The following is a 27,313-nucleotide window of genomic DNA, read 5'->3' on the forward strand; positions in this document are numbered from 1 at the left end:
CGAAACCAGTTTGCCAACACTACCCTAGACGGTCGAGGTTAAGTAAGAATTCTGGGAACATAGTGACCCAGCAGTCAAAGCCTGTCCAAAGCTGCCCTCCCCATTTTGCTGCAGATCTTCCCCTGGCTGGAACTTCTGGTGCTCTGGTCTTAGCTTGGATGCCACTTCCCGCAGAAGCTTCCTGACCCTCCCATCCCAAGCAGCCTTCCCTCCACACAGGCCACGGTCCTCAGGCTGGCCATGACGGATGTGACCCTGGAGAAGCTCCAGTGGGCCTGGCTGCAGTGCTGGCTCAGGCCATGTGGGGGCAGCAGGAATCACTGAGAACAGCACTGTCCCTTGCCTCGCACCACCGAGGCTCAGACCTCTCAGGTCCAGCTGGAACTTCGAGGGTGAACTGTCCTTCTTGTAGCACCTCACCTGACCCCTTCCCCAAACCGCCCTCCTGTTGGATGGCTGTGAAGGAGAGTAGGCATAGTGAGCCCCAAGCACCAGGGCTGGAGAGAGGCTGCTCGGTCCACAGTGAGTCCGGGTCCTCCGCCCGCAGTGTCGGGAGGGTGGGTCCTGGAATTGCTCCCCACAGTGAGGTTGGGGGGGGGGGGGAGCATATAGCTAGTGTATAGCTCCTTGCCCATCTGGGGACAGGACCAGCACACCCACACCCCTTCTCCCTCTAGAGTGGGCAGCCACACAGGTGTGTTAAACAGCTTTAATTTCGGTCATTTCAGCTTCTCGGCACAGTAAGAAATATTGCACATGATCAACATGTTTTGTTCTGGGGACGGGGACAAGGGTAAGGGGAATCACCTTCTTAGAAAGTACAACCCAAGTTGGGAGGGCAGAGGGGGTGGGGAGAGAACCCTCCCCATGCCTGTGGCAAAGTGCAGGAGCCCCCACCCCAAACTAACCTGAGTCCAGCCCCTCTGGGGAAAAAAGGGGTGCATGAACTCCCCCCTACTCCACAGGCACCTCCCTGTGGCCCAAGGCCCGCACTACCCTCCAGCTTGTAGCCCTCACATGAGCCATTTTGCATAAAGTACAAGTGAAAAGGTCTGAAGGTAACACACTCCAGGTTATATACAGGGGCTCGGTGGAGGGAGACTGTGCCCCTGCTTCCCCTCAGCTGCCCCCCATCACAGGGAGAAAGCTGTGGGGGGAGGGGAGATAGACAAGAGGAGCAGGCCTCATTCCGCCCCAAACTAGAAAGGACGAAATGGCTTTTAGTGGGGAGGACGTAACCATCCTGCCCCCCCATTCCTGCCACCTACATACTGTCCATGTCCTGAGGGGGGTACTGTGGGTCCTGGGATCTTCTCGGACCCCTCACCTGCCTGTGGCAGCTGGGGAGGGGCCGGGGGGCGGGGGGGAGGGCTGGGGGGGGCCCTCCCAGCCAGGCTGTCCGGGACCCGGCTCTGGAGGTGGGGGCAGTGGCGGGGCAGCCGGAGCTGTGCCAGAGTCCGAGCCAGGTGAGGTGGGGTCAGGGCCCCCAGCAGGGCTGGGAGTGGGGACAGGGGCAGCAGCAGTGCCAGTGGGGGGCGGTCCGGGGAGGGGGGCCTCGGCTCCAGGGGGCTGCTCCGTGGGAGTGGCCGCCTGCATGATTTTCTGGCGCACCTCGCGGATCTTCAACTGCAGACAGACCTTGGAGGGGAAGATGTCTGCATAGCGGGCCTGGAAGGCTGCCGTGGCCTGGGCTGGGGACAGAAGGATGAGAGGAGGGTGAGAGGAGCAGGCAGGTCCTCTCCAAGTGCCCCCCGAAGACGCTGAGCTAGGTTCACCTGATGGGAAAAAGCCATGGTCCTGGAAGAGCTGCATGACCAGGGCCCGGCGCTGGTCCAGGGTGCGCCGCAGTGAGGAGTATGGCACCTTCTCGTACTCCAACTCCCCGAGCACGTCCTCGGCTTCCGTACCTGGAAGCAGCGCAGGCGCCACGGTCAAGGGGCCTGCAGCCTGCCCCCACCCCCGCCCCCAACCCCCACCTGAAGCGTCCACCCAGCCCTCACCGAATTCTATTCCACAGCAGAGTTCCAAGAGGGCACCTGTCTCTGGACCCTGTCGGGCTCCAGACCCCACCCTCCCATCCCTGACCTGCCATCCCACCTCTCATCTGTAACCCTGCTCCCGGGTCCCCACAGCTCCGCCTGCCTCGGCGCCGGCACCTGTGCGGTCAAAGGTGAAGATATCCCCCTCGCACTTGGCACTCTTAGGGGTGTTGGGCTCGGAGCTGCAACTGGAGCGTCTCCTCATCTTGCGCTTGGGCGAGGTGGGGTCCTCGGGGGCTGAGTCCAGGTCTGGTCCAACAAAAGCAAGGAGGCTCAGCGGAGGCAGCCCCAGTCTGTCCCCTGCCTTCCCCGGGTGCCCCACACTCGCCTACCGGTGGAGTTCTTCCTCTTCTTGCGGTAGGAGCCCAGGATGGCCCGGGGCGAGGTGGCCAGAGACTGCAGGGTCGGTGAGGGCAGCACCTCCTCAGGCCGGAACTCGGGCAGCTCGGCAAAGCGCTCTTCGAAGTCCACCTCCGACAGGACCCTGCTGGAGAGCCGGCAGGGTCACCTCCCCCGTCCCGGACTGCAGCTGCCCCCCTCTCCTGCCAGCCCCGCACACGCTGCCGCGGACCCCAGCCCATGCTCACTTGTCCACAGAGTCAAAGGTCTTCTTCAGGGGCGGGGGCCGCACCTTCACCTTCTTGCCGGTACCAGCGGCCTCCTTGCGCTCAGGGGTGTCCCCAGCTGCCCTCCCGCTGCTGCCCTCGCTGCCGCCGCCGCCGCCGCCAGGGGCCGGGGCTGGAGCTGGTGCTGGGCTGGGAGGAGTGGGAGGCTCCCCCCGGCTCTCCAGACCCAGCCCAGGGACTCGCCAGTCTGAAGACGAGCTGGGGAATTTGCTGGCCTGGGGTAGGGATGGCAGGGAGACGGAGGACACCGGGTTCAGACTCACTGGTGCAAAACCCAGAACAACAAAGAGATGGATGCTGACTGCCCCAGGTGTAGAGTCTTGGAAAAGACCTGGTTGTACAGACAAGCAAAAGGGACAGAAGAACCTCCCCCCGACCCCCACAAACAAGGATACAGGTCAGACAGGTGTGCAGGGAAAAGGGATGGAGCAGAAAAGCAGACGGTGGACTGACGCACAGAGCCAGGCAGCAACAGGAGCCCCCGGGCCTGCTGTGCACTCACCATGGCCTCAGGGCCCTTGGTGCTTGTTCGCTCCTCAGCAGGTGGGGGCGGCGGGGGGCTGCTCCGGGCTGTGGGAGCCCAGGTCTCTGGGGGCGGTGGAGGAGCCGGTGTCGTAGGCTGCCCCTCAAGCTCAGACTCGGGGGTAGGGGGCTCCCGGGCTGGGCCAGGCTCCAAGGGCTGCCGGGCTGCAGGGCCTGACCGCCCAGGGGCACCTGCCTCAAACGAACCCACGGGAATGCTGGCGATGGCCGCCTTCACTTTCTGGGGGGCCTTGGGGGTGGGCCGCTGGGCCTTGGGGGCCACTAAGCTGTAGGTCATGGAGCCTGTTGGTGGAGAGAAGAGCATTTGCTGAGCCAGGCCTGTCTGGAGCCCTTCTCCTGGGTCTCCCAACTCACCCCACCCTGGGATGGCCCAACACCCACCTGTGGCATTAGGGAAAGGGCTGGTGGGGGCCGGAGTGGCAGTGGCAGGAGCTGGTGGGCCCTTGGGCAGGATGGTGGCAGCAGGTGGGGTGGTGCTAGTGGCCACGGTGTAAACCAGGCCTGGGGGCGCCTGGGATGGCTGGGCCAGGGGTGCTGAGGAAGTGGGTGCAGGGCTGCCAGGGTAAAACGCCGTGATGACGGGACCTCCGGGGGCCGTGCAGGTGGGCGGCAGCTGGGGACTGGGCACGGGTGACACGCCCACCTGGCCAGGAGCCAGCAGCGGGGCTTGGCCTGCAGGGATAGAGACAGAGGAAGAGAGGCAGGGGCCCCAATTAGGGCCTGGGCCACCTCTGCACCACCCTGGGTCCCCAGCTCTGCCTGCCACACTGCCCCTCACCTGAAAGCAGGGGCTGCACAAAGGCGGGTCCGCTGGGCCCCAGTGAGGTGAAGCCTAGGGCTACCGAGCTCGTGGGCCCATACGAGGTGACTGTTCCAGCCTGGCTGGACGTAGGGCTGGTGCCCAGGGGCAACGCGTGCCCACCCGCCGACTGCACGTAGGTGATTCTGCCGCAGGGAGAGGAAGGGGGAGGAGTGAGGTGAGCTGCCCACCGCCCCACCCCCAGGCCCTTCTCTGGGCTGGCCTCCAGGTGTGGGCTCAGCTACCATTACCTGGTGGAGGAGGGTAGCAGGACCTTCTGAGGCTGCGAGGTGGGTCCGGAGAGCGTGGCTGGGCTGAGGGGCGGCACCAGGCCGCTGGGTGTACTCACGGGCACCGGAGTCAGCTGGATGATCTGTGGGCAAGGGCACCCACAGGCTGGGGTGAGCTGGGGACTCAGGCTGGAGCAGGGGCAGACCCAGACCTAGGAAGGTGGGTCTCAGCGAAGACAGGGAACACAAAATTTGGAATCAAGACAGAACAAAACAAAGAAAACAGCAAGGCGTGTTTCACACAAAGGAGCAAGGCGCAGACGCTGAGAGAAGAATCGAGACACATGCAGACATGGAAGTACACGGAAAGACACAGTCCTAGAGACAGGGTTCCAAAAAGATAAAAAGGAAAAAAAGCACGAGAGACCAAAGGAAAAGCAGGCAGAAACCGTGGCACAGAAACCGACACCCAGGAGGGAAGGGCACGGGGAACAGGTGGAACCAGGATGCCCTTACCTTGCTGGGTGGCTGGGCCCCATTCTGCACAGGTACCGAGAACGGCGGGCTCACCAGGGGCAGTGGCTGGCCAGCCCCTCCGCCCCGCACCGACATGCTAGGGGCCGCCAGGGGCACCAGGACCTTCCCAGGTAGCAGCTGGGCTGAGCCGCCCGGGGGTGGGGCCTGCACAGGAGAAACCGACTGGGCTGCAAGTGGAAAGAGGAGAAGTTGTCAGAGAGCCACAAGGGGCCTGGGGCCCCCCTCCCTCACCGCTGAGCCCAGACCTCACCTTTGGGGGGCGGGGCGGAGGGTACGGATTGCAGGATGGGGATGCCAGGAGTGGGTGCGGTGGCCGCCAGAACTTTCCCGTTGGTGGAGGTGCCCGGTGGGAGGGTGAAACGGATGCTGGTGGTGGGTGCGGGGCCACCAGGAGCTGCTGCCTTGGTCCCAGGGGCTGGTGCTGGGGCAGGTGCCACCTGAAGCTGCTGGGGCAGCGTGGGCAGGATGTACTGCACCTGGGTGATTCCCCCAGCCTTGCCCAAGGCACCCGGCTGCAGGATGCCCAGGGGCACTGGCCCATTGGGGCCACTCCCAGCCCCTGCTCCTGAGCCTGTAGCGGCCCCACTGCCAGGGGCCCCCTGGGCTATGAACTGAACAGCAGGGGGCGCCGGGGCCCCATAACCAGGTGTGCCCACCAGCAGGTTGGTGACTGTGGCAGGGGCCTTCCCCACAGTGCCCAGGAGGGGCCCAGCCACCAGATGCGGGGCCGGCGAGGTGGCTGCTGCCGACTTCTTGTCCGAATACACTAAGCTTACGCCCAGCGGGGAGCTCCCAGGCGCCCGGGACCCTGTGACCGGCTCAGTCCTGGCACCTGCTGTGTCATTTGGAGATGCCTCAGCCCGGCCAGCGGTGGGGAAGGGCTTAGAGGCGATGGGCACAGGAGTGCTACTGACAGGCCGCACCACGTTGGTGACCATGGTAGCAGCTGGGCGGGACAGGGGGGCTGCTGGGGCCCCATAGGCCAGTGATGGGGCTGGGGCCGAGGGCATGCGGGTTCCGCCGCCTTCCCGTTCCTCCTTATTTGGGGGCAGGACCAGCGTCTGCAGGACACTTCCTCCCCCGCCAGGAGGTGCCGCAATGACAGAGGGGCCCGGTGGCTCCAGGCCTCCCACACTTTCAGGTCTCTTGCGCCGGAAGGCGGCAGGATCCGTTGGGAGGAACCTGGTGGCCTTGGAAGGTGTCACTGGACCCCCAGGCCCAGGAGGTGGGGGCCGTAGTGGGCCTGCCGTGCTGCCCTGACCTGACTCCTGGGCCTTGAAGGTCCCTGAGCCCAGGGGGAAGGAGGTGGCGGCAGAGGCTGAGGAGGAGGCAGGTGAGGACGAGGAGGAGGAGGAGGATGGGGTGGGCCCGTAGCCTTTGCCAAAGGCTGGAGGTGGTGGATCCGGGGGCCCTGGGGGCTCAGGGTCCAGCGGTGGGCGGCAGTGGGTAAAAGAGGAACGAATCACAGGCGAGAACACCTTCCGGCCAAAGCCCTAGGTGGAAGGAGGAGACGCAACCACATCAAGGGAGCCTGGATACGCACATCCTGCCCATCCCTGTCCTGCCTGGCAGTGAGGCCAGCTAAAGGCCTCAATTCATCCAGGCTGTGACCCAATTCGCCATGGGGCGAGTAGCTTGCCCTTTTTGGGCCTTCATCTTTCTCTGTGGCAATGCGCACAAAAACAGGTATCCCCCCTTCCTAGGACCATTACCAGACACCGCCAATTCCCCGGGTCTCACCTTGCTGCCCTCTGGGTCCTCCCCAGAGCTATCTCCGCTCTCGCTGTCAGTCACCCGCTCCTTGCACTTGAGGTCAATGTCAGTGGCGCCGAAGCCGTCGTCAGCTGAGGGAGCGAATGGTATTGGCAAAAGGGCTGGGTGCAGGAGTGCCCGGGAGGGACAGCACGGAGCCCAGGCTCTGGCCTCAGCCCCCTAAGCCAGCAGTAACTGTTATCCAAGAACGCAGCCTAGGGTGAGCCTACCTGCCCAGGGGAACCTAAGAGCATGCAGGTACTACCACCTAACACTGTGCCCCATGGCCTGGCCATCCGTGGCCCTGTGCTCCTGGTTTCCGGCCTGGCCAGAAGCTTCCCAAAGGCAGGGCTGGGTTTACTCAGTAGGGCCTGAGCTGAACATGCTTGCAATCCTAAACAAACATGCAAAACAAGAAGAGCCTGAGGCCTAGATCAAATCTTTGCCCACCCCCCCCAAACCTTAGCCTACTGCTCTCCGGGCAGGATTCTGGGCCCTGCAACTGCTCACCAATGACATCATCGTCTCCCTCCTCCTCGCAGATGACCATGCGTTCCTCGTCACTGGTCATGTCCTCACTGGCTGCACGCTGGGAACGGGAGGCCCGGGTGGGCAGCAGCGGGGGTCGCCCACTAGCCGCCAGGGCACCTCCCTCACTGGAGGCTGAGAAGGGGCCTGGAGCCCCATACTGGGTGGAAGGCTTTGGACCAGAATAGGATGCAGGGCCAGACACCATCTGCAGGGCAGGTACCGGGAGAGTTCAGCTGGGGCCATCACCTTGGGGCAGCCCTCCCTGCCCATCTCCCCTGCCCCCGGACCTGAGTCAGTTCCTGTAGTGCCTGGCTATCTACTTCCCCACCATCCAGGCTGTGGACCCCACTGTGGGAGAAGGCTCGGGGCCGGGCCGAGCCAGGTCCCCCCACTGCATGCAGACGCTCTGTCCCACAGGAGCCGCTCCCCGGAGCCTTGGTATCCGAGCTCAAGAGGGTCTGGGCTGCGACGGACAGGAGCTCCGAGGACACTGCAGAATGTAAGGAGAGAGGTATCACGGAGTCAAGAAGCCCCTTAGCAGCACCTAGATCGGCCAAAACATCTACAGTATGTCTACATACTGGAGAAGCAAAAGGAAGTTTGAAACTCCCGGGCTACCTGGCAGAAGAGATACCAGCCACCAGCCCAGCATTTCCTAATGGACTGCTCCCCGGAAGGCAGGCCTTCTTGAGTATGAAAAGCTGAAAACGGGTAGTGTGGTGCTTGCTAGCTAATAACCATGGGCCTGAGTCTCCATCCCTCTATCTCAGAGAGGAAGCAACCCCACCTTCAGAGAATTGCAGGCCCGTACCCACAGATCACTCCAAAAAAGTGCCTCAGAAAAGCGCTATGCACGCGAGACACTGTCAGTAGAAGCAGCCACTGAGGGGCTTCCAACTATGATGCTGGAAACCACCCAAGCTGGGGTTTAAGCTCTGGCTCTACCATTTACTAGTCTTCTATAACTTCCGACAAACGATTTTGCCTGAGTCTCAGTCTCCTCATTTGGAAAATGGGGGTACAGCTTTCAAAAGCAGAGATTGTACTCCTCTTCGTACCCAGCATGTAGTAAATGCTCAGCAAATGACAACCCATAACAAGATGACTGCCTGGAAACTCTGTCTGTCTAGATCTCCCTGGCTCCTTCATACAAGACAACTGCCAGTTCCTTTATGGCTAAGGGTCCTCAAATGAAATGAGAGGACAGACGAAGACTTCTGGGGCAGGGGCTGAGCAAACAAGGGAGTAGCTGGCACCTCTCAGGGAGGGTGGGGGCAGGACGAGTCAACCAAGGAGCCGACCAACCTCCAGGGGCAGCGGCAGTCCCTGTCTCTGACATGCTCCGCTCCCGAGTCTCCTTGTGCCCGCCTGCCAGCCCCAGGCTCGTGGGCTTGGCCTCTGAGCTGGACTTCTTCCGGTCCTTGTTGCACCACTTCCAGTCTGGGTGGGCCTTAAAGTGGGCCTCTTTCACCTGGCAGGAGAGAGAGGAGGGACCCTTCACTCACCCACCCCACCAGAGGAAGCTGGGGAGGAACCAAGAGGAAGAGGCATTACCTGGAAAGCCAGGTCATGGTACTTCTGCTTCTCCTTGGGCCCCAGGGCGTACCACCACTCGCCCAGGATCTTGCTGACGGTCCGGTTGTCCTGGTTGGGGTGACGCTGGTGGACCAGGGCCCGGTGCCGCTTGCTGAAGATCATGAAGGCGTTCATGGGCCGCCGGATATGGTCCTTCTCCCGCTACAGCAGAGTGGGATGGTTAAAACCAGGAGACAGGCTTGGGCAGCCAGAGGGTGAGCTGGGGACAGGTAGAGATGAGGCACCTTGTTGGGGCTGCGTCCATCCTTCTCCGACGAGGAGTCTCGTTCCTTTGGCAGGGCACTGAGGGACTGGGTCCGGCGTTTCCCGGGTGGCAGGGGCAACTGGATCTCAGGAGACATGATGGAGAGGAATCTGTGGTGGGAGTGGCAGGGACAGTGAGGGCCACATCTCTGCTCCCCGCCGCCCGCCCAGTCCCAAACCTCGTGGCACTCACGCATCATCATGGTCACTCTCCGTCTCGCTGTCCAGCCGGGGCTCTCCTGGAGGGCCAGGGGCCTCCTCCTCAGTGGTGGGAGGGGGACCCTTTCCAGGTTCCACCACCCCCAAAGTGTGGGGGGGTCCAGGCCCTGGGCTCTCAGGGCAGGTGGCTCCAGGGGGCCGCCCGGGATCAGCATTCCCTGTCCCACCTGGTGGCTGCTCGTGAGCGACAGCCGCGGACTCAGCAGGTTCTGGGGGCAGAGAGGTAGGTCAGAGGGCTCTTGGGCTGCTTGGACCCTATCCCCATGCCTTCCATGGCCCCCCACTCCTCACCTTTGCTCTGGGTGGAGGCCACTGGGTGGCTGGCAGGTTGCTGGGCCTCACTTGGCTGCACAGAGGGGTCGGGCTGGCTGGGGGCCAGAAAGGGGACTAAGGAGTGCCAGGGGAACACGGCAACAGAGCGAGGTTCCACATTCGTCCACACTGTGGGAAGAAGCCAGCTAAGCTGTGCAGCAGGAGACCCTGGCCTTGACCCCCAACTCAAGCTCTTTTCCACCCTGGATGAGGTGGCTCCATGCCTCCTTCACACCCCCTTCCACTATCCCAGAGCCTCGTGGGCTTGTGCGTACAACATCACTCAGGAAAAACTCCTCCCTGAAAGATTTCGAGGTTTATACAAAAGAAAACAGAAGCTGGGAAGGGAAATAGGCCTCACGCCCCATTCCCTCCCCCACTGCTACCAGCCCTGCCACCAGGGACCAGGCCAGAGGAATGACTGGCTCCTGTCACAAACCAGGCCATGTTCGACTGCCATCTCATACTCCCGAGGCCCCAAGACCTCAGCAGAGCTAGGAACCCTCCCCAATCATGCCACATTTCCAGCACCCAGGTTGCTATCTGACATGGCCCCTCATCTTCACCTCGCACTCCCTTTCTCTCTCTTGAGGAGACCATGGCTTGGTTTCCCCTTCTCTTCCCTCTCCATTCCCCACAGGGTGTGGGGTCTTAAGTCTTTCTCCTTGCCTCCCTCCCTGTACCACAAACCCCAAGGAGCCAGACCCGCCTTTCCTGGGCTGGGCACAGGTGGCTCCAGCGTCTCCCCCGGCCCCCTAAGAGAATCTACTGCCCACGAAGTGGTCTCCCAGCCCTGCTCCCTCTCAACCTCTGAACTTATCCTGGGTGCAGTATCCAGGCCCCTTGCCCAAAAAGGGGAGGGTGCGGTAAACTCCTTGGAAGAAAAGGCACAGACAATGGGACAGACAAGAGAACTGTTACAAGTCTATGCCCAAGGAAGACAAAAGTGCCAGGTGTTTTCTTGAGAATATGCACAGGAAGGCACTTCCCTCCCAGGGGGCCAGTCCCAGGGGTCCAACCTTCTGCCCCAGGAGCTGGGGGGTAGCAGGGTAAGCCCTGGGCTGGGACCCATCCCTGGCAGGACTCCTGGGGCAGGCCTAGCCTAGGAGTGGGCTGCCCTCTCACTGCTGGCTCCCTGGGGGAAGTGGAACCAGCTGAGGAGGCCCCTGCGAGGGAAGACGATGAAGAGAGAAGGGAAACGCCCTAGCCTTGGTCTCCATCATTCCAAGCCTCCCCCTGAGCCAGATCAATCTGACCTGGGGTGACCCCTCTATGCCCTCAAAAGCCTGGACTAAGACAGCTCTATAGGAGACACTGGCCTCGAGACCTGATTCTGCAAGGGGCTGACAAAAGAAAAAGTAGACATCAAATCAACAGAAGAGGGATAAGGAAGCCAGCACCGGAGGGGGTCTCAAGACGCTCTGAGGACCCTGTCCCTGATCCCTGGGACACTGGGGACCGCAAAAGCCTGCTCGGCCCTCCAACCCCAAGGATCTAGACCTGTCCCTCTCTTCACCAAGATCTTACCCACCGGGCCTCTCATCTGCTGGGTGGGGAAGAAGGGGGACCAGCAGACAATGGGGGAAGAGTCCTTTGGTCCTGCCCCTCCTCAGGTCCTCCTCAGTGCACTCCCGTCCAGGTTCTTGGGTCCCTCCGTCTCTGCCTAGCACACCACATACACTCCAGCCCATCACTCTGTTCTAAGCAAGCAGCGCCTCGCTCACTTCTCAAGCCCTGTTCTTAGCCCCACTCTTCGATCACGCTCCCTTCCCCCTCTCTTCCACACCTAAGGCCAGCAGGTCTCATGCTGCCCCTATCCTAATCCATGCTCCCAAGCCAGTTACTCTGCACCCCTCACCTCCAATGACAACGGACCGTGCCACCCCATCACCCAAACACCACAGCTGTCCCTAGCTACTCCCCTCGCCTCTCTCCCATCACTCCCGCTACACTCCCACCTGCCGTCACTAACCGCTTGGCCCAGCTGAGCTCTGTAACTTTCCCGTCACCTCTGTACTCCGCCTCTATCACTCTCATACTATACCCCTAACACCATTACGCCGCACTTAGCACCCCGACACCTTGACCCCTGCAGTCCCAGGGCCCAGGCACTACTGACCGAACATGCCGAGGCCACGGGAGGCCGCGCCGGACGCGGGCACCAGGGGCCTGTGGGCTGAGTACATGGTCCGGCGCGGGGGGGGCCCGGCCGGGGCTCGCGCCTCCTCAGCGGCCGCCGCCACTCCGCCCGCCGCCGGCTCCTCGGCCGTCGCCGCTCGGGCCCGGGGGGAGCTGGAGGCCGTCGCCGCATGCCCCCCCCCGCCGCCCCCCTCCGGCCGCCCCACTCGGGGGGTCTCTGCCGGGCGCGCCTGCGCACAGCGCCGCCTGCCTCCCGCCGCCCGGGGGGCGGGGGAGGTCAGAGCGCGCCGGCCCCGCCCCGCCCCCCGGCGCGCGCGGGGGCCGTCACGGGGCGCGCGGCACAGGGGCCATCGGCGCCGCCCCCTCCCTCTCCCTCCTCCCGCGCGGTGCTCGGCGGGCGGGGCAGGCGGGGCGGGGCGCGGCGCGCGTGCGCGGGGGCGGCCCCCTCCCTTCTCCTCTCGCTGGCTCTCTCCCTCCCTCCCTCGCAGCTCCGGCGGGTAACGGCTCTGGCCCCGCGCGCCCCGGCTGCCGGTGCCGCCGCCCCGCCTTTCCGGGCTCCGGGCCCGCGGCTCAGCGCCGGGTCGACCTTCGGCTCCGGGCGGGCAGACGGACCAGCGTGCGTGCGTCCGTGCGCTCCGAGCGAGCCCCGCGCAGAGCCACCGCCGCCTCCCCGCCCCGCCACTACTACGCGCTCCCCTCCCCCCGCCGCACCTCCCCCCGCCCCTTCCCCGCTTCCCCCGCGGCCTTCCGCGCAAGCCCGGCCCCCCGCGCGTGAGTCCATTGGCTGCCGCCGCCGCGCGCGGGTCAGGCCCCGCCGCGCCCGCCCCCATTGGCCGCCCCGGGGGAACGTCAGTCATATGCAAATAAGGGAAGGGCGGGGCGGGCTCCGGTTGGCCCCAAGCCGGCCCGGGGCGGGACCGCGGGAGGAGGGTGGCAGGGAGGGCGCACTGCAGTAAAGGCAGCGAGCCAGAGGGGCGGTTCGCGGCACCGCGCTGCGGAGGCCTCGGGGTTGTGTGTGCTGCTACGTGTGTCCAGGCCACGCGAGGAACACGCTCACGCGCGGCTTGGCCCACCTCCCTCACGCCCGCCTGAGCGCGCACGGCTCGGCAGGGCAGACGAACTGCGCGGTAGGGCTACGCGAGCCACCCCGAGCCCTCACCAACTCACGCCAGCAGACTCTTCCCCCACCACACACACTCACTCACACACACTCACACACACACACACCCCTCTCACAGACACTTTTCCTGCCACACCCATTATTTCACACACACCCCACGGTCACATGTACCCTTGGCCTTACACTCACACTGTCACACATGAAGTCACACACCTTGAACACCTGCTCACATGTATGTACTACCTCCCACACTCCTGGTCCATCACTCCCCACCCATCATCATACACACTCGTTCTCACCCATCCTCCACATCACCCATTTCATGCACGCCTTGTCATACATGCTTCACCAACGCATATTCTCATTGCCAGCCCACATGAATCATCATACAAACAACATATCAAACAGGCAGCATTATCTCACACATCTCATCACAACCGCTGCTTGTCCATCACACACACACACACACACACACCCCACATCCCTCCCACACAACCACATGTTCTTCCATCTTCACACACTCTCATGGGGCCTTCCTGGCACCTCCCATCCCCAACACAGGCTAACTCTTACAGATGCCATTGTACTGACCCCCGCACACTATGTAAGCTTACCCCAGTGAGCACTCCTTCAGTACCCTGGCCCCCCAGGAATACAGAGCGCCATGGCCATTCACTGGCCTGACACTTAGCAGCCACCTGGGACCCTCTACCTCACAGTGTAAGGTGGTGGGGGGCGAGGGGGCCACAGAGCACCACTGTGGGCTGGCCTTACCACTCTAGGCTGGGAGTCACCCCTTCCAGAAAGGGGCCAGGAGGAAGAAAGGAAACAAACACTGGGGCTTCAGCGTGCTGGGAGCTTGTATGTATTATACTGCTCATTGAATCCTCACAACCACTTAGGGAGGTATACTTTATTATGCCCATTGTTCAGATGAGAAAATGAGACTCAGAGAAACTGAATAAATTGTGCAAGATCATGCCTCCAGAACGCAACAGCCCAGTGCTCCAACTCAGCTGCTCTTTCCACTACTGAAAATTTAACCTCGGGGTGGACCCAGGCAGACACTCCCAGACGTCCAGGAATATGGTCAGACAGTGATACAGAAAGAACTACAGAAAGGCCAGAGAGCACACACAGAGACACATGCAAAGGTCTGGGGCCCACCAGGGAGAGAGGCAGAGGCCTTGGATCACCGAAGATGGGCCCTGGGGTCACATCCAGTAGAGGCAGAGGCCTGGGGTCACACCCGGGCAGGTTTTAAAGGTTGCACAAGCCCAGATGGACAAAGAGTGGGCTCCTACACAGGTGGAGTCAATGACAAGCACAAACAAATCCCTTTCCCAGCCTATTCCATCCACTCACAGAGCCGAAGGCATGGAAAGGGGACAGAAACCTGTAATCTGGGCCCAGAGGGGAAGGGAAGGTCCATAGCCCTCTGACCTCCAGAGACTGCAGGGCCAGACACTTGGCTGTGAGCCTGGAGGGGGCCACTGGAGGGACTATTAGGTGACTGCCCCCTCCTCCCTATGCAGCCCCAGACTCAGACCCTCCATTACCTCACTGCCCCAGGGACTGCAATGTGAGGCAGAAATCAAGGCTGAAATCAATGTGGCCCGCTATCTCCCCACCACTGCCCCCTCCTCTCCCCTCCGGTGAGTCACCTACTGGCAAGTTAACCCCTTCCCTACTACAATGCAGCCCAGGACAGAGCTCGGAGCAACATTGCCCCCAGCCCCCCAACTTCTGTAGGGTGAGAAAAGAGCTAGGCCTGGCACAGCACGGAAAGAGGGCCCCACACATCTGGGAGGGTTGCACATCTGGTAGAAGACACAGTGCCCACATAGGAGGGATGGGAAGAGGCCCCTTACAGGGTAGGGTACAGCCAAGTGGGGACCCAGCCTGGCAGGGAGGGGCCGGAATCCGGGCAGGAAGGGCCCCCCTGCCCTGGGCACCGGGCCAGCCCTATACTTAGCTTCCATTGTTCAGAGTGGAGCAACCCTGGGTGGGGGTGATTAGAAGTGGAGAAGAGGGAGCAGGTCCTAACCCCAGACAGCTCCATCTCTCCAGCCATCCTCAACCCTAACTGGGGCCTCCCTAATTGGAAAAGGCTGAGGGAGTTTCCCAAACCAGGGCCCCAGTCCCATCTGAGAAGTGGTGCACCACCACCCTGCACTCAAGGCAGGTAGGTACCCGACAGAACTGTGGCGCAGCCACCCCCTGCACCACCCCATCGCCAATTCCACAAAAGGTCTGGCGCCAAACATCCCCCGAAGCACTACCCCACCCCCAGCCCGGGGACAGGGAGCCCAGACAGAGACACCAGCTGCCACCCAGGGTGGCACAGGCTGAGGCCTGCCCAGAGGCCTGGGGCGTACAGCCAGGGATGCTGACAGACTGAGGGACAGGCAGACACACTCTGAACTCACGGGCCCATTTATTGAGCCCAAGAGGCACCGCGCCCCTGTCGCCCGCGGCTCCCCACCCAGCTCTACAGGCCCGGGTCCCCGCCTTGGCTCACCACCCCGGTGTCCCCAGCTCCCCTCACCCGCTCTCCACATACACACCCACCCACCCCGGGCGGCGTCGGCGACGGCCAGGGTTGCCTGGGGAACGGGCCCAGGATTGGGCTGTGAGGCTCGGGAGGGATGGGGGCCTAAAAATAGCGCCGGGGTGAGTCAGTGTGAGTGGGGCTGGGGTAGGCAGGGGGACTAGGAGGGAAAGAGGCAGCCGAGAGGTGTGGGGGAGGGTCCCCAGGGATTGGGAGACGGACGGGATAGGACAGAGGAGGGGGCATGTGGGTTTGGGGGTGGAAAGGGGCGGGGGGTGGGGGAGTGTACAGGCACCCGGGCTTGAGAGGGCTGGTCGGCGCGGAGGGAGGGAGGCGCCCAACCCGGGCGGAGGAGGGGGCGCCGCCCTGCGTTCTCCAACCCTCCCCGCGCTCACGAGATTTTCCACTCGCCGCCTGGCCCCCAGCCAGCCCCCGGCGGGCCCCACAAAGCCGCTTTGTGCTGGGAGGGCGGGCGGGCGCCCGGCCGGCCTGACACCCACGCGGGCCGCGGCGGGGCACGGGCCAGCTGGCACCCGAGCTGTCTGCGGGGGGGGCCCCCCCACCCAGCCCGAGGGCGCGGCCGCTTAAGGGTTAATGGCGCAACGGCGTGGGGGGGTGGTCTCAGCCAATCAGCGTCGGGAGGCGCGTAGGCGGCCAATGGGAAAGACGGAGGCCCGACGCTCAGGGCCTACCCCTGGGGCGCGGGAATCCGCGCCCCTCGGTGCGGACCGGGGCTGGGCGCGGCCCTCAGGGTACCGGTCCGGATCTGCAAAGCCCCGGGTGCACCCTGTTTCCCCGGCTGCTTCGCAAGAAAAAGGTTCAGAGGGGGATAGGCTCTTGCAATCTGGAGGTGGCACGGTCGGGATTTGAACCCAGGTCTGCCTGGCCTCACACACAGCTTTTCTGCGGAAACAGGGAGACGGGGGTTCCCTGACCCAGGCCCCCGTGGGGAGCGGGAACAGGGGACGGGGTGCGGGCGGAGGAGGCGGCGCGGCGGGCTAGGGTCCAGCCGCCTGCGGTGCAGCCGCTGCCGCCGGTGGTAATGGGAGCCAGACGCCGTCGCCGCCGCTAATGCGCCTCCCTCCCGGCCACTAATGGAGCCATTAATGCCCGGGCGCCGGGGGCTCCGGGCCGCACCCCCCCGGCCCCGCGCATGCGCCCGCCCGGCGCCGCCGCGCCGCCGCCGCCAGGAGGCAGCCTGACCCCTTGCAGCTCCTGGTGCTGGGGTCTCTTCGCGAAGTCCCTAAGACTGACTCCCGCTACCTCAAAAACGGCCCTTCTCTTTTCTCTCCTGGGCAGGTCATCCTCTTCTTCCCAGCCTAGGCCTCCTCCCTCTCCAGGAGAGTCTCCAGAGATCTCTGACATCCAAATCTAACCTTTTCCCTCTCCTGCTCTGAACTTTTGCCTCTTCACCCACCGGCATTCAAGCTGGCTTGGCTAGAACTGTGCTCCTTGGCACGCTTCTGCCAATCCTGGGCTCTAGTGTCAGCTCCAGCTTCCACTAAGCCACTGAGAGGTCATGCACTTTGACCCCTCCTGGCCTTTGTTCCTATGGCTGCCTCGGCCAGGAACACCCCTTTCTTTCACTCTCCTGAAATCCACTCATGCCTCATGCTTCAGCTCAAATGTCACTTCCACTAAGAAGCATACCTGTACCTCCCTCATCACCCTGCATCGAGCCAGAGTTGTCTCTGTCCTCTGGCTTCCCCACACTCTGTACCTCCTTCTGCTCATCCTTGCCTGTGCCTGCTTCCAGGTCTGCCTTGCCCACCCACTTCCCCCAGGGCTGCTCAGCCTGGGCCTGGAAGAGATGAGGAGGGACTTCTGGCGGGGCAGAAGGGGTTCACCGTTTGAGACAAAACAGGAACTCTGGTGGGCAGAATCTGGATTTGGGGAGTCAGGAGAACCTAGTCCCCTCTTTGGGCCTTATTTTCCCCACCTGGCCAAGCATGGTCTCTGAGGTCCTACTACATGTGGGACTCCATTACATGGAGCTGGCACCAAATGTGTCTCCTGCAAGGCATTGAGGGGGTAGTTGGGGTGATCTGGGTCGTGCCCTCTAGCAGGTGGGTGGGCACAGGAGCTGCCTTCCTGTTGTTCCCCTACAGCCGGATCTCCTAGCTTTGCCCATGCAGCCCCCACCTTCCTGCCTGACTTGGGAACAGGTGCTTGGATGTAGATGGCTTCTGACACCTCTCAGGACGTTTCAGGGACAGTGGTGGGCAGTTAATTTGTCAAGGAACAGGAAGGGGCTCCCAGGCCTGTACAACCTCCCACCACTCCCCAAGAAGGGGAGTGAGGGACCTAGTGCTTAGCAACTGTCCACTGATTCAAAGGGATGGAGCACCTGATGTGCACAAGGTGGAGGTGAGGGGCTAGGAGGCGGGGCAGCAAGTCTGTCTGAGGAGGGGGAGGAGGGCCAGGGAAGGCCCAGAGACACAGGATCCCAAGATAGGGGGCCAAAACAGAAGAAAGGTGGGATGAAAGCTCAGACAAGGACTGATGTCTAGGGAGGGACAAACCAAGAAAGGTATAGAGAGGCAGACAGAGAGAGAGACATAAGTCCAGAGAGAGAGACTCAGGACCAGAAATAGAGACCTAGACAGACAGATTTAGGGACCCAAGGGAGAAACAGAGAGACACACAGTGGCTCAAAGGCAGGCAGACCGAGGCCCCGGAGAGGGGGCACTGCCTGTCAGTACAGGGAAGCCAGGCGGAAGCTGGGAGCTGGAAAGGAGGCCGTGCCAGGAATGGGGCTGAGACATCTGGCCTCCTGGGCTGGGGCTGCAGGCCCTGGGGCAGCTTCCTCTCCTGGGGAGCAGGCGGGAAGAGTCAGAGGGAGGTGGCAGTGGCAGCTGGCTGGCCTGGCCATGCACAGAATGTGGAGAATGCCGGCCGCCTGCCCCAGCACGTCCCCCAGCGGAAGCAAATGCCTGGCGGGGGGCAGGAGCAGGCAAGCTGTCCCAGGCCGCCCCCTCACACCTGCTGCCCTGAGTGAGGGTCAGGCCTTGCCATGAGTGGGCAGAAAGGGACAGGACCACGGCCTCACTATGCCACTGGGCAGGATCTGCCCTACCTGGGCTTCAGAGGCAGAAGGCCCCAGGGTGCCTGCCTCCCAAGGGCTTGGGGAGGCCTCTGGGACAAGAACAAAAGGACCTGCTGGCTGGGAACCTGAGGGCAGCCTGGATACCTCAGCATGGGTGTTGTTAGGGAGGCGTTGCTCAGAACCGCCAGGACAGGCACCGGACAAGTTCTGACGACCAGACAGCCTGCAGCCTCCCTTCCCTGAACTTCAGGCCCCACCCCTCCACCCCCCAAACCGGGGCTGGTAATCCCTATTGCATAGCATCAGGTGGATTCCATGAGAGGGCCCCACACCTGGGGCTGGGCACGTGGTAAATGCTTAATAAAAGACGGGTTACGGGGCGCCTGGGTGGCTCAGATGGTTAAGCGTCTGCCTTCGGCTCGGGTCGTGATCCCAGGGTCCTGGGATCGAGTCCCACATCGGGCTCCCTGCTCCTTGGGAGCCTGCTTCTCCCTCTGCCTCTCTCTCTGTCTCTCGTGAATAAATAAATAAAATCTTTAAAAAAATAAAAAAATAAAAGACGGGTTACTATTATCGTTGTTATCGAGAGTACTTAAGGGCCTGGGCTCTGGAGCTAGACAGCCTGGGTTCAAATCCTGGCTCTCCCTCTTCCTAGCTGGGTGACCTTGGGCAAGTCGCTTAACCTCTTGGGGAGCGGTTTCCCGCTCTGAACACTGTGGAAATCCAAATGGTGCTGGCCTCCTGGGGTGTTGTGAGGATTCGGTAAGTAAACGCTGAGGCGGCCCTTACAGAGCCGTGTACCGCGCACACACATGGGTGGTGCTCCAGAAACGAGGACTGCTGTAGCTTCTGGCAGTGGGAGACCCAGGATCTGGAGATTGGGAGACCTGGTTCAAGGCCCAGTGCTGACCCTCCCTGGCCGGGTGACCTCAATCAGAACTCTTCTTCTGTCGCTTTTCCTCATCAGGAAAATGGTGGCAGGTACCCCTGTTGGGTCAGCCCTGGTAGGCCTCGGGTCACCTGCATTGGTGCCATCCCCCTCCAAGCGCCAGCAGTGATGGTCACGTGACACAATGCTATGAAGGCAATGTCGGGGGCTGTAGGCATGTGGGGTGGGGGCAGAGGAGGATAGTTCTCGATGGAGTCTTTCTGCTTCACTTTCTTCATCTGGCTAAGGACAGAAATCCCTGCTGTGCCCCTCTCTGTGGAATTTTGCTCCTATCAACTACACTAACAAGTGTAAAAAATGCTGGGGGCAGGGCAAAAAACACAACTCACAACCTCAGCATATAAGTCTGAGGGGCAAGCACAGCCCCTGTGTCCCTGTACCCTGGATCTGGGCTGGAGCTCCGTAAGGTCAGGGCCTGGGCTCCCTCCTGCCACAGTCTCTGCCCCAGTCCCAGCTCCCACCCAGATCCCCAATCCAGTCTCCTTCCTCCCTGGCCTCCCTGTCTCTGGTCTCAGGCACGGGAACTCACCCTCCACAGTACAAGTGCGGGTCAGATCAGCTCAAAGCCTTCCATGGCTCCCTAATGCCCTCAAGATAAAGTTCCCAAGTCTCCTGAGGGCCCTCAGGGATCTGACCCTTGCTCATCAATACAGCCGCACATTCCCACACTCGCCCATCTAGAGCCCTTGATTTTGCAGATTCCACTTCCTTCAACTACCTACTTTGGCCTCGAGGCCTTTGCCCAAGCTCTTCCCTCTGCCTGACGGCCCTCCCGCCAGCCTACCCAGGCCCGCTTTCTGCACACCCTGCACATCTCACTTTAGAGACCCTGGCCCCTGCTCCAAGAAGCCCTCCCTGACTCCCCCCCCCCCGCCCCCCGCCTCCTGGGCTTCCCCCATCCCAGCCCTGACCGCTCCGGATGCTCACTGTCTGGGGACAGATCTGTCTATCCCAGGACTGTGAGCCCTGTGAGGGTAGGGCTGTGTCCTCAGCACCAACTAGCAAAGAGTCAGGGCACTCAGTCAACAGTGGATTAAGAAATAAAGAGGAAGAAGGTGCTAGGGAAGGGGCTGGTGACTGGTCACCCTCCCTGACAGTCGCTCTGACAAGGCCCAACCTGGCCTGGCCTCTGGCTCTCCCGGCCTCCGGCCTCAGCCCTCTGGACATAACAGCTTCCCTCAGCTGTGCTCCTTCTGGCCTCCTAGGAGGCTCTTCCAGCCCAGGGTTGCTGGTTCCAACTCATCCTTCAACTCTTGGCTTACACGCCCTTTCCTGAGGGCAGCCAGACTGGATTTCACACCTCGAGGCCTGCCCAGCACACCCCCAGCTCCCCTCCACAGCACTGACTGCACCTGTGGTGTTTACTAGGCACAGGCGTGAGGTGAGCGCTCCAGTCCTGATCCTGCCACCCCGAGGCAGAAGGCACTGTCGGAGCCTCCATCTTCCCATCTGCGACCCGGCACTGTGGCCCAGCGGGGACGAGCCAGCCTGCCTGACTTTGCAGGCCGGCTCCAGGATTTACTAGCCGTAGGACCCAGGGCAAGTTACTAACCTGGCCTCAGTCGCCTTTCAATGAACATAATCGTAGCCCCCGCCTGTTAGGTTCGTGAAGGCGAAATGAGCGGGTATTTCCAAAGGGCTGAGAACAGGCCCCGTACAGTACCTCCGCGAGGTAACTCACACGATGCTTATTATCATGGTGATGCCCCCACTGGCCCTCCAAACACGGCGGCTGTCATCACGATTATCAACTCTGTTCCTCTGTTACCCCATCAGGATGGTGGGGGCCTGGCTCCCGAAGCTCAGGAAAGGTCTGCTGACTGATAGAGCGCTTGAGGGTGCATTCCCAACAGGAGGCCTCTGGAAACACTGCACTGAGCCTTCCAAGTCCAGTCCCTTGCCTGGCATGTGAATTCCCGCTGAAACATCTATGCAGAGGGGAGGCTAATCTCCCCTTGAGCCCCTCCCAAGGTGGGGAGCTTCACCTCTCTCGAGAGCCAGTTGGCAAGCGGCCCCGTCCCAAATGAGCCCTCACCCAGCCATTCCACCATCTCTTACCTGTCCCAGGTCGGCCCATGATGACTTCCTTTTTGGGGGCAGGATGGCTGGTGTAGCTGCTGGGCACCAGGACGGGCAATAGGGCAGCAGGTGAGGGGTGGAAGGCCACCGGCTGGAAGGGTGAAGAAGCCAGGCCGAAGGTGGGCATCGGCTGGGCCACGGCAGTCGGCGCGGCTGGAGGCACGGTGATGGGCACAGGGGCTGGCAGAGGTGGGGGCAGGCCAGGCTTCCCACTGGCCACCCCAGGGGGCACCGGGGTCTCTCGGCAGCCCCGCCCAGGTCCTGCTGCCCGTGCCTCGCCTGCAGTGCTCACCTCCCCAGGGAATTTGGAGGGCAGCGGCACGTCGGGGTTGCGAACAATGACGGGTGAGTCCCGCTGCACAGCAGGAACCCTGCGCACAGAGGGCCCAGGGTCCGAGGTCAGGCCAGCAGGCGGGGGCAAGAGCAGCAACGGCGAGGGCTGGCGGGATCGGGAGAAGGGCACGGCGGGTGACACAGCCCGGAAGCCAGCCGGTGTGGAGGGTGTAGGCGTGTGGGACACCGAGTCCACGCCGGAGTCTAGGCTGTCGCTCTTGGGGAAGTCCGGGGTGGCTCCCCCGCCCCCCGCACCAGGCGCCCCCAAAGCCCCCGGGTGGGGCAGCAGCTCTGTCTTCCTCCGCCCGGGGCTGATGGGCACGGTGAAGGTCAGGTTGGTCTGGAAGGTGGGTAGGATGCCAGAAGAGTGGCGCTCTCTGGGGGCAGGCGGCGGTGGGTGGGGGCCCAGGTCCGGTGGTGTCAGCACGCCCCCCTTTGGGGTGCTGGCGCTCAGGTGGCGGCTGCGAACGGCAGTGCGCTGGATGACTGGTGAGGCGTTGATGGGGCTGAAGTTGGCGGGGCGGAAGCCAAAGAGCGGCGAGGGGGAGGGCGAGGGGGCCGGTGAGAAGGGCGACTGCGTGGACACGGGAGAGAAGGAGGGCGTGCCAGAGCGAGAGCTGCCCAACGACACCAGCATCACGGCCGCCTCGCACTCGTCGAACTCAAAGCGCGACAGGTCGGCAGGAGCCACCAGGCGTGGGCGCGAGTCCCCGCGGGCCGCCACGCTGCTGGCCTCACTGTCCCGCGATGTTTCGTCGCCCCAGTCAAACTCGGTGCTGCCCTCACGTGCCGCCACGCCTGCCGGCCGCCCGGCCCCACCGGGGCCGCTGTCCGCCAGGCCCTCCATCTCCTTGGTTCGCATGGACAGGTGGCGCGAGCAGTAGCCCCGCCGCTGCGACTCCTTCATGCAGCCGTCTCGGGAGCACAGCCGGCGCCACTGCTTGCCATTGAATTTCTTGCGGATTCCATTGGGCGTGCAGACCACATCCCCCTTCTTATACTTCTGCTGGGCGGCTGTCAGCGGCGTGCGGGCCCGGGCGGGCGCAGCCCCCTTCTCCAGAGAGGCCACGCTGCTGCTCCGGCTCCCGCCCTGGCTGCCCTCCTGGCAGGGCGACGGCTGCTCGCCAGGGCGGCCGGGGCCTGCGAAAGCTGGGGACTTGGGCGGGGGCGACAGGAGCTGGGGCGGGGGCAGTGGGAGCAGGGCCGGGGTGCCCAGGGCCGGCGGGTGCTTCTCCTCGCCCTCCTCGCAAGTGCCCAGGTTGCCACCAAAGCTGATCTTCGACACCTCCGCATCCTCAGGCTGCTTGGGGTCCAGGGCGGCAGGGCAGGGGGGCAGGGCGCCCCCCGGCTCAGCCCGCTCCTCCTCGGGGCCCCCAGGGGGCTTCCTTGGCAGGGCCTCGGGTTCCCACGGGGGCCGCAGCAGGCGCAAGCTGGAGCGGGCCACCCACACGGCCTCCTCAGGCTCACGGTGTGGCAGCTGCGGGGGCTGCGGTGGGGCGGCCGGCGGGCCCGGCTGGGAGGTGGGGCCGGGGCTCAGGCGGACCTTGTAGGCAGCGGGCTTGGTGGCCACCTCCACCACCACACCCTCACGGTAGGCAGCCACGCCGGGCTCCACGCAGGTACAGACAGCTGTGCCCACCGCCAGGGCCCCCGGCGGCGGCGTGGCGTCCAAAACCACATCGACACCGCCGCCGGGGGCCCCCTCGTAGAACGTCAGGGCCCGGTCCCCGGGGAACTGCACCCCCAGGTCCTGGCTTCGGCGCACCTGGCGCACCACGGCCGGCAGGAAGAGGCCGTCTCCACGCCGAGCCAGCACCCGCTGGGACCTCAGCTGCCGCAGGTCATAGCCGCCGCTGGTGCCACTTGGGGGCCAGGGGCCGGGCCCACAAGCCTCGGCTGCCTCATCCTCCAGGTCGGCTGAGTGCTCGCTGGCCGTGTCGGTGGAAGAGGAACGGGTGGAGGTGGGTGGCCGTGGAGGGACACCCAGGGCGCTGGCCTCCTCAGGGGTCCGTGCCCGCTCTTCAGGGGCCCCGGCTGGCCCACTGCTACCGCTGCCAGCTCCATGCTCCTCCACATACTTCTTCTTGGGCGCTCGAGACTTGAACGTGGCCGTCTTACGGCTGAGTGACGGCTCCCAGCGGCTCGCCTCCCCCTCCACCTTGGGGTCCTCAGCGGGGCCCGGGGCCGCCGGGTCGTCAGGGGGCAGCTCCGGGGGCAGCCCCTCAGCCCCAGGGCCCCGCTCGGACTCCTCCTCCTCACCCTCCTCAGCCTCTTCTGGCCCCGGAGGCGGCGGCGGCTGCTGCTGCACCGTTTCGTCTTCCTCCTCCGGCTTGTCGCCCTCCCCAGCCCCTCGCCGTCTCAGGGCCTTGGCCCGAGTGGCCGGTGGGGACTTGCCACCACTGCTAGAACCCGGGAGGCCGACACATGCCTTCTTCATTGGCTTCATCTTTTGTCCACCTGCAGGTGGGAGGGCAGACAGGGATCATCGGGAGCAACTCATGAACCTCCCCCACCACAGCCAGTGTCCCCCAAGACTTGCCACTTGCCGAGGCCACCGCCTCAGCTCCATGATACCTGAAGGCTCTTTCCTGGCTGTCCTCAACTCATGGGGGCCCCTGACCGGCACCCAGACAGACTGGCACCCATGTCCCCTGAGTTATATACTCTGGCTCCCTGGGGCCACTGACACAGATCTGTTCCCTCTACACAGGCCACAGCAGGTGAGTGCGACTGCCCGAGGGGACACAAAAAGGCAGTAACAGTTCACGCCTGTGGAGCACGCACTTGGTGCCAAACCGTGGGCCGAACTTGATTTTATTAACCCATTTTATCCTGACGACGGCCCTAAGAGGCAGGTGCGACCAACAGCCCTACTTGAGGAAACTGAGGCACAGAGAGCTCAAGCAACTTTGTTCAAATTCACCCAGCTAGGAAATGGCAGCGCTAGGGTCTGAACCCAGGCAATCTGGCCGCTCCAGAGTCTGTGCTCCTAACCATTTCAGTGTGCCGCCTGTCACATGATCCAGAGAGCACACACACTCATACACACACATGCACAGGAACACAGTCACAGAAAAGGAGGTGACTGGGCTGTGATGTGAGCCTCTCTCCACCCCCACCCCCACCCCCTCTGGGCCGCCTGGCATGGCCAGACATTGTGGGAAGGAGTGGGCAGCTGAAAGTCCTGAGGGACGGCTGCCCACTCTTGCTCTGCACCCCAGGCCTGCCAGGTATAGCCATCTCCCCAGATCCTGGCAGGGAGCAGGCAGGGGCACGTCTGGGGCAAGAGCTTATACCCAGTGCTGCCACGGGGCCGTGCATGAGCACACGCACGCGCACAAAAACACACACACAGGCACACACACGTCATCACACAGTGGGACACGGAGCTACACCCCAGGGTTTTGCTGTCCCACTGGATGGGAGCCTGCCCCTCCCCCCACAGCACCCAGCGTGATACCAGCAAGCCCAGCCCCCCTTCTGGCCTGCACGCATCCCCCGCCCTGATTGGGCTGCCTCTGGCAGGGTGGCTGAGCTGGCCCGGCCCCCTGGGGCCCCCAAATATGCCCTCCGACTCCAGGTGGGGGTAAGTGGGAGAAGGTCAAAGAAAGCAGGGCAAGCCCAGCAGGCCAACCTCACCCACTTCCTGAACAGTCATTACTGCCCGCCCCCTTTCAAGCTGCCCTGAGAAAAGAAAAGGGAAAAAAAACTTTACTCTGAAGTGACTAAGAGAAGCTGAGAGGCCAAAAGGAGGCCTCTGGGAGGGTGGGGGTACCCAGGACCATAACCCAAACACAATCAGAGACACCCCTGACTCAGTCTGCAAGCTCCCCCAGGACCCCTGATCCTGTGTTCTCCTACTTGGGGCCTGCTCCTCCTGTGGACCCTACAATCCCAGGCTGCTCCTTCTCTGGGCCAGTCCTGGGGTCCTCGCGGGCAGAGCCTGTAGGGCCCGGGGCTTCTCACACTGGGGCAAGCATCCAAGTGCCCAGGAGTTGGGCAGCTGCCACCACCTTCTCCCCACTGACCCGCTGGGCCACCGTCCTGGGGACTGAGATCCGGCCCCAATCCTGCCCAAACACAAACCTTTGCATACCCCACCCAGGGCCTACGACCATACGGCCTGGCACCCCTGGACCCTGCCGTCTGGTCCTGCCTCTTCACCCCAGAAGCCAAGCCTTTTTCCTTCCCCTGGGGCCTACTCTCTTCCTGTCCACCCCACTTTGGATAACTCCCACCCAAGGCCCTGTGGGCCCTCACCTCCTTCAGAATCTAAGCAGTAACTCCTGAAGCCCAGGCCCTGGGTCTTCAGGGTCCCATGCCCTCTGCTCCCATCAGCCCTCCTGGCACCAGCTTCTCTGCCACTCTCTCTCTCGTCCTGTCACCACTCTACCTCTGCCTCTCTCCTCACAGGCCCTAGGCCCCCTCCTCAGCCACCCCATCCTTGTCACTCTCATCTATCTCTGTCACCCCTTTCTCCCAGTCACTCCCCTGTCAGCCATCTCTGGACCTGTCACCTTTTCTCTCCATCACCTCTCCTTGTCACCCCTCCAACTCTGTCCCCTCCCTCTCCCTGTCACCCTGATCTAGTCCTGTCACCCCTCCATTCCTGTTACCCATTCTCTGCCCACCATCCCCTCTCCGTCACCCCTTTTCTGTCACTCTTCCTCCCTACCACTTCATCCACTCTATCCCCCTTTCCCACCATCCAACCCACCTTTTTTCCCCCTGTACCCTCTCCCCGTCCCTGCCACCTGTCCCCTCTCGGCCCCCAGCACCCCAAATACCCCCTGCCCGTGTCAGCCCTGGCCCCGCCCCTCACCTCGGGCTCGGCGGGGTTTCGGGGCGGGGGGCCGTGGCCCCGGCTCGGTCCGGTCCGGTCCCTCCCCGCCCCCCCTCCGGCTCTCCCTCTCGATTCTCCCTTTTTTTTTTTACTCCAACACACAAAATGGTGAATGGACCTGCAACAGCTGGAGCAGCCAGCCAATCACCGGCCACAACCCCGCTGACCGGCGCCGTCCTAGACCAATAGATATCCGCAGCCTGGTCGGCTCCGCCTCTCCACGACGAGCGACATTCGCCATGACCAATCCCGCCCACCCGGCAGCGCCAGGGGGAGGGGCCAAAGTCCAAGACCGGCCTCCCTCTGGGACCGACACCAACCTGAGCCTACGACCGCCTGATCTGCCTGGGGCCCTGCCCCACAACAAGTGATGGGCATCAGCCTTGACCAATTGCAGGCCGTCTTAGTGCAGAACGACGAATACAGTACCCAGTCGCCCTGCACTCTAGGCCGGAACCCAGCCTCTGTGAGGGACAGTAGCCAATGGGGTGCAAGAAGGAAGGGCTAAGGAATAGGCTGTCCAATAAGCAGGCTGAGGAGGCGTGGCCTGAGCGTTTGTTGACCGGCTAGTCGCTATTCCTGCTGGGAATGGTAGTCTTCTTACGTCTCCGGCCCATAGTCGATAGTAAAAAGCAGACTACAACTCCCATGTGACAGAGTGCTGGAGCACCAAAGAACCCGGGCGAGGAGAAAAAGTCGGACAGGGCAGTTCCTGTAAGTCTCCCTGCACACCGGGAGCATCTTAGACCCAGGGCCCCGACTCACCCGGATTCCCGGCTCTGGCGTCGCCAGTGGCTCCTCTCAGTGGCGGCGGTAGCGGCACGAG

General features: G+C 63.0%; 1 protein-coding gene across 7 annotated transcripts; it reads right to left on the reverse strand.

Annotated features, from left to right (window-relative positions):
* Window positions 1-695: 695 nt before the first annotated feature.
* CIC (capicua transcriptional repressor) lies at window positions 696-27,313 on the reverse strand. Of its 7 annotated transcripts, none has more exons than XM_034986585.1 (21): window positions 27,253-27,313; window positions 21,291-24,101; window positions 9,407-9,556; window positions 9,090-9,324; window positions 8,878-9,007; window positions 8,612-8,794; window positions 8,363-8,528; window positions 7,345-7,547; window positions 7,037-7,262; window positions 6,515-6,618; window positions 5,025-6,267; window positions 4,754-4,941; window positions 4,259-4,380; window positions 3,987-4,153; window positions 3,590-3,880; window positions 3,168-3,490; window positions 2,627-2,880; window positions 2,372-2,526; window positions 2,157-2,288; window positions 1,776-1,907; window positions 696-1,691 (listed from the first exon to the last, which is right to left on the reverse strand). In XM_034986585.1, the coding sequence occupies exons 2-21, from the start codon at window positions 24,088-24,090 to the stop codon at window positions 1,324-1,326; spliced, it is 7,572 nt and encodes a 2,523-aa protein (XP_034842476.1). In that variant the 5' UTR covers window positions 24,091-24,101; window positions 27,253-27,313; the 3' UTR covers window positions 696-1,323. The 7 variants fall into 7 exon arrangements, with proteins under 7 accessions (XP_034842476.1, XP_034842477.1, XP_034842475.1 ...); XM_034986586.1 differs by lacking the exon at window positions 27,253-27,313 and adding an exon at window positions 26,467-26,533 and having other exon boundaries at window positions 2,372-2,523; XM_034986584.1 differs by lacking the exon at window positions 27,253-27,313 and adding an exon at window positions 26,467-26,533.

The sequence above is a fragment of the Mirounga leonina genome, unplaced genomic scaffold (genome assembly GCF_011800145.1).
Source record: "Mirounga leonina isolate KUSES-001 unplaced genomic scaffold, KU_Mleo_1.0 Mir_376, whole genome shotgun sequence".
NCBI lineage: Eukaryota > Metazoa > Chordata > Mammalia > Carnivora > Phocidae > Mirounga > Mirounga leonina.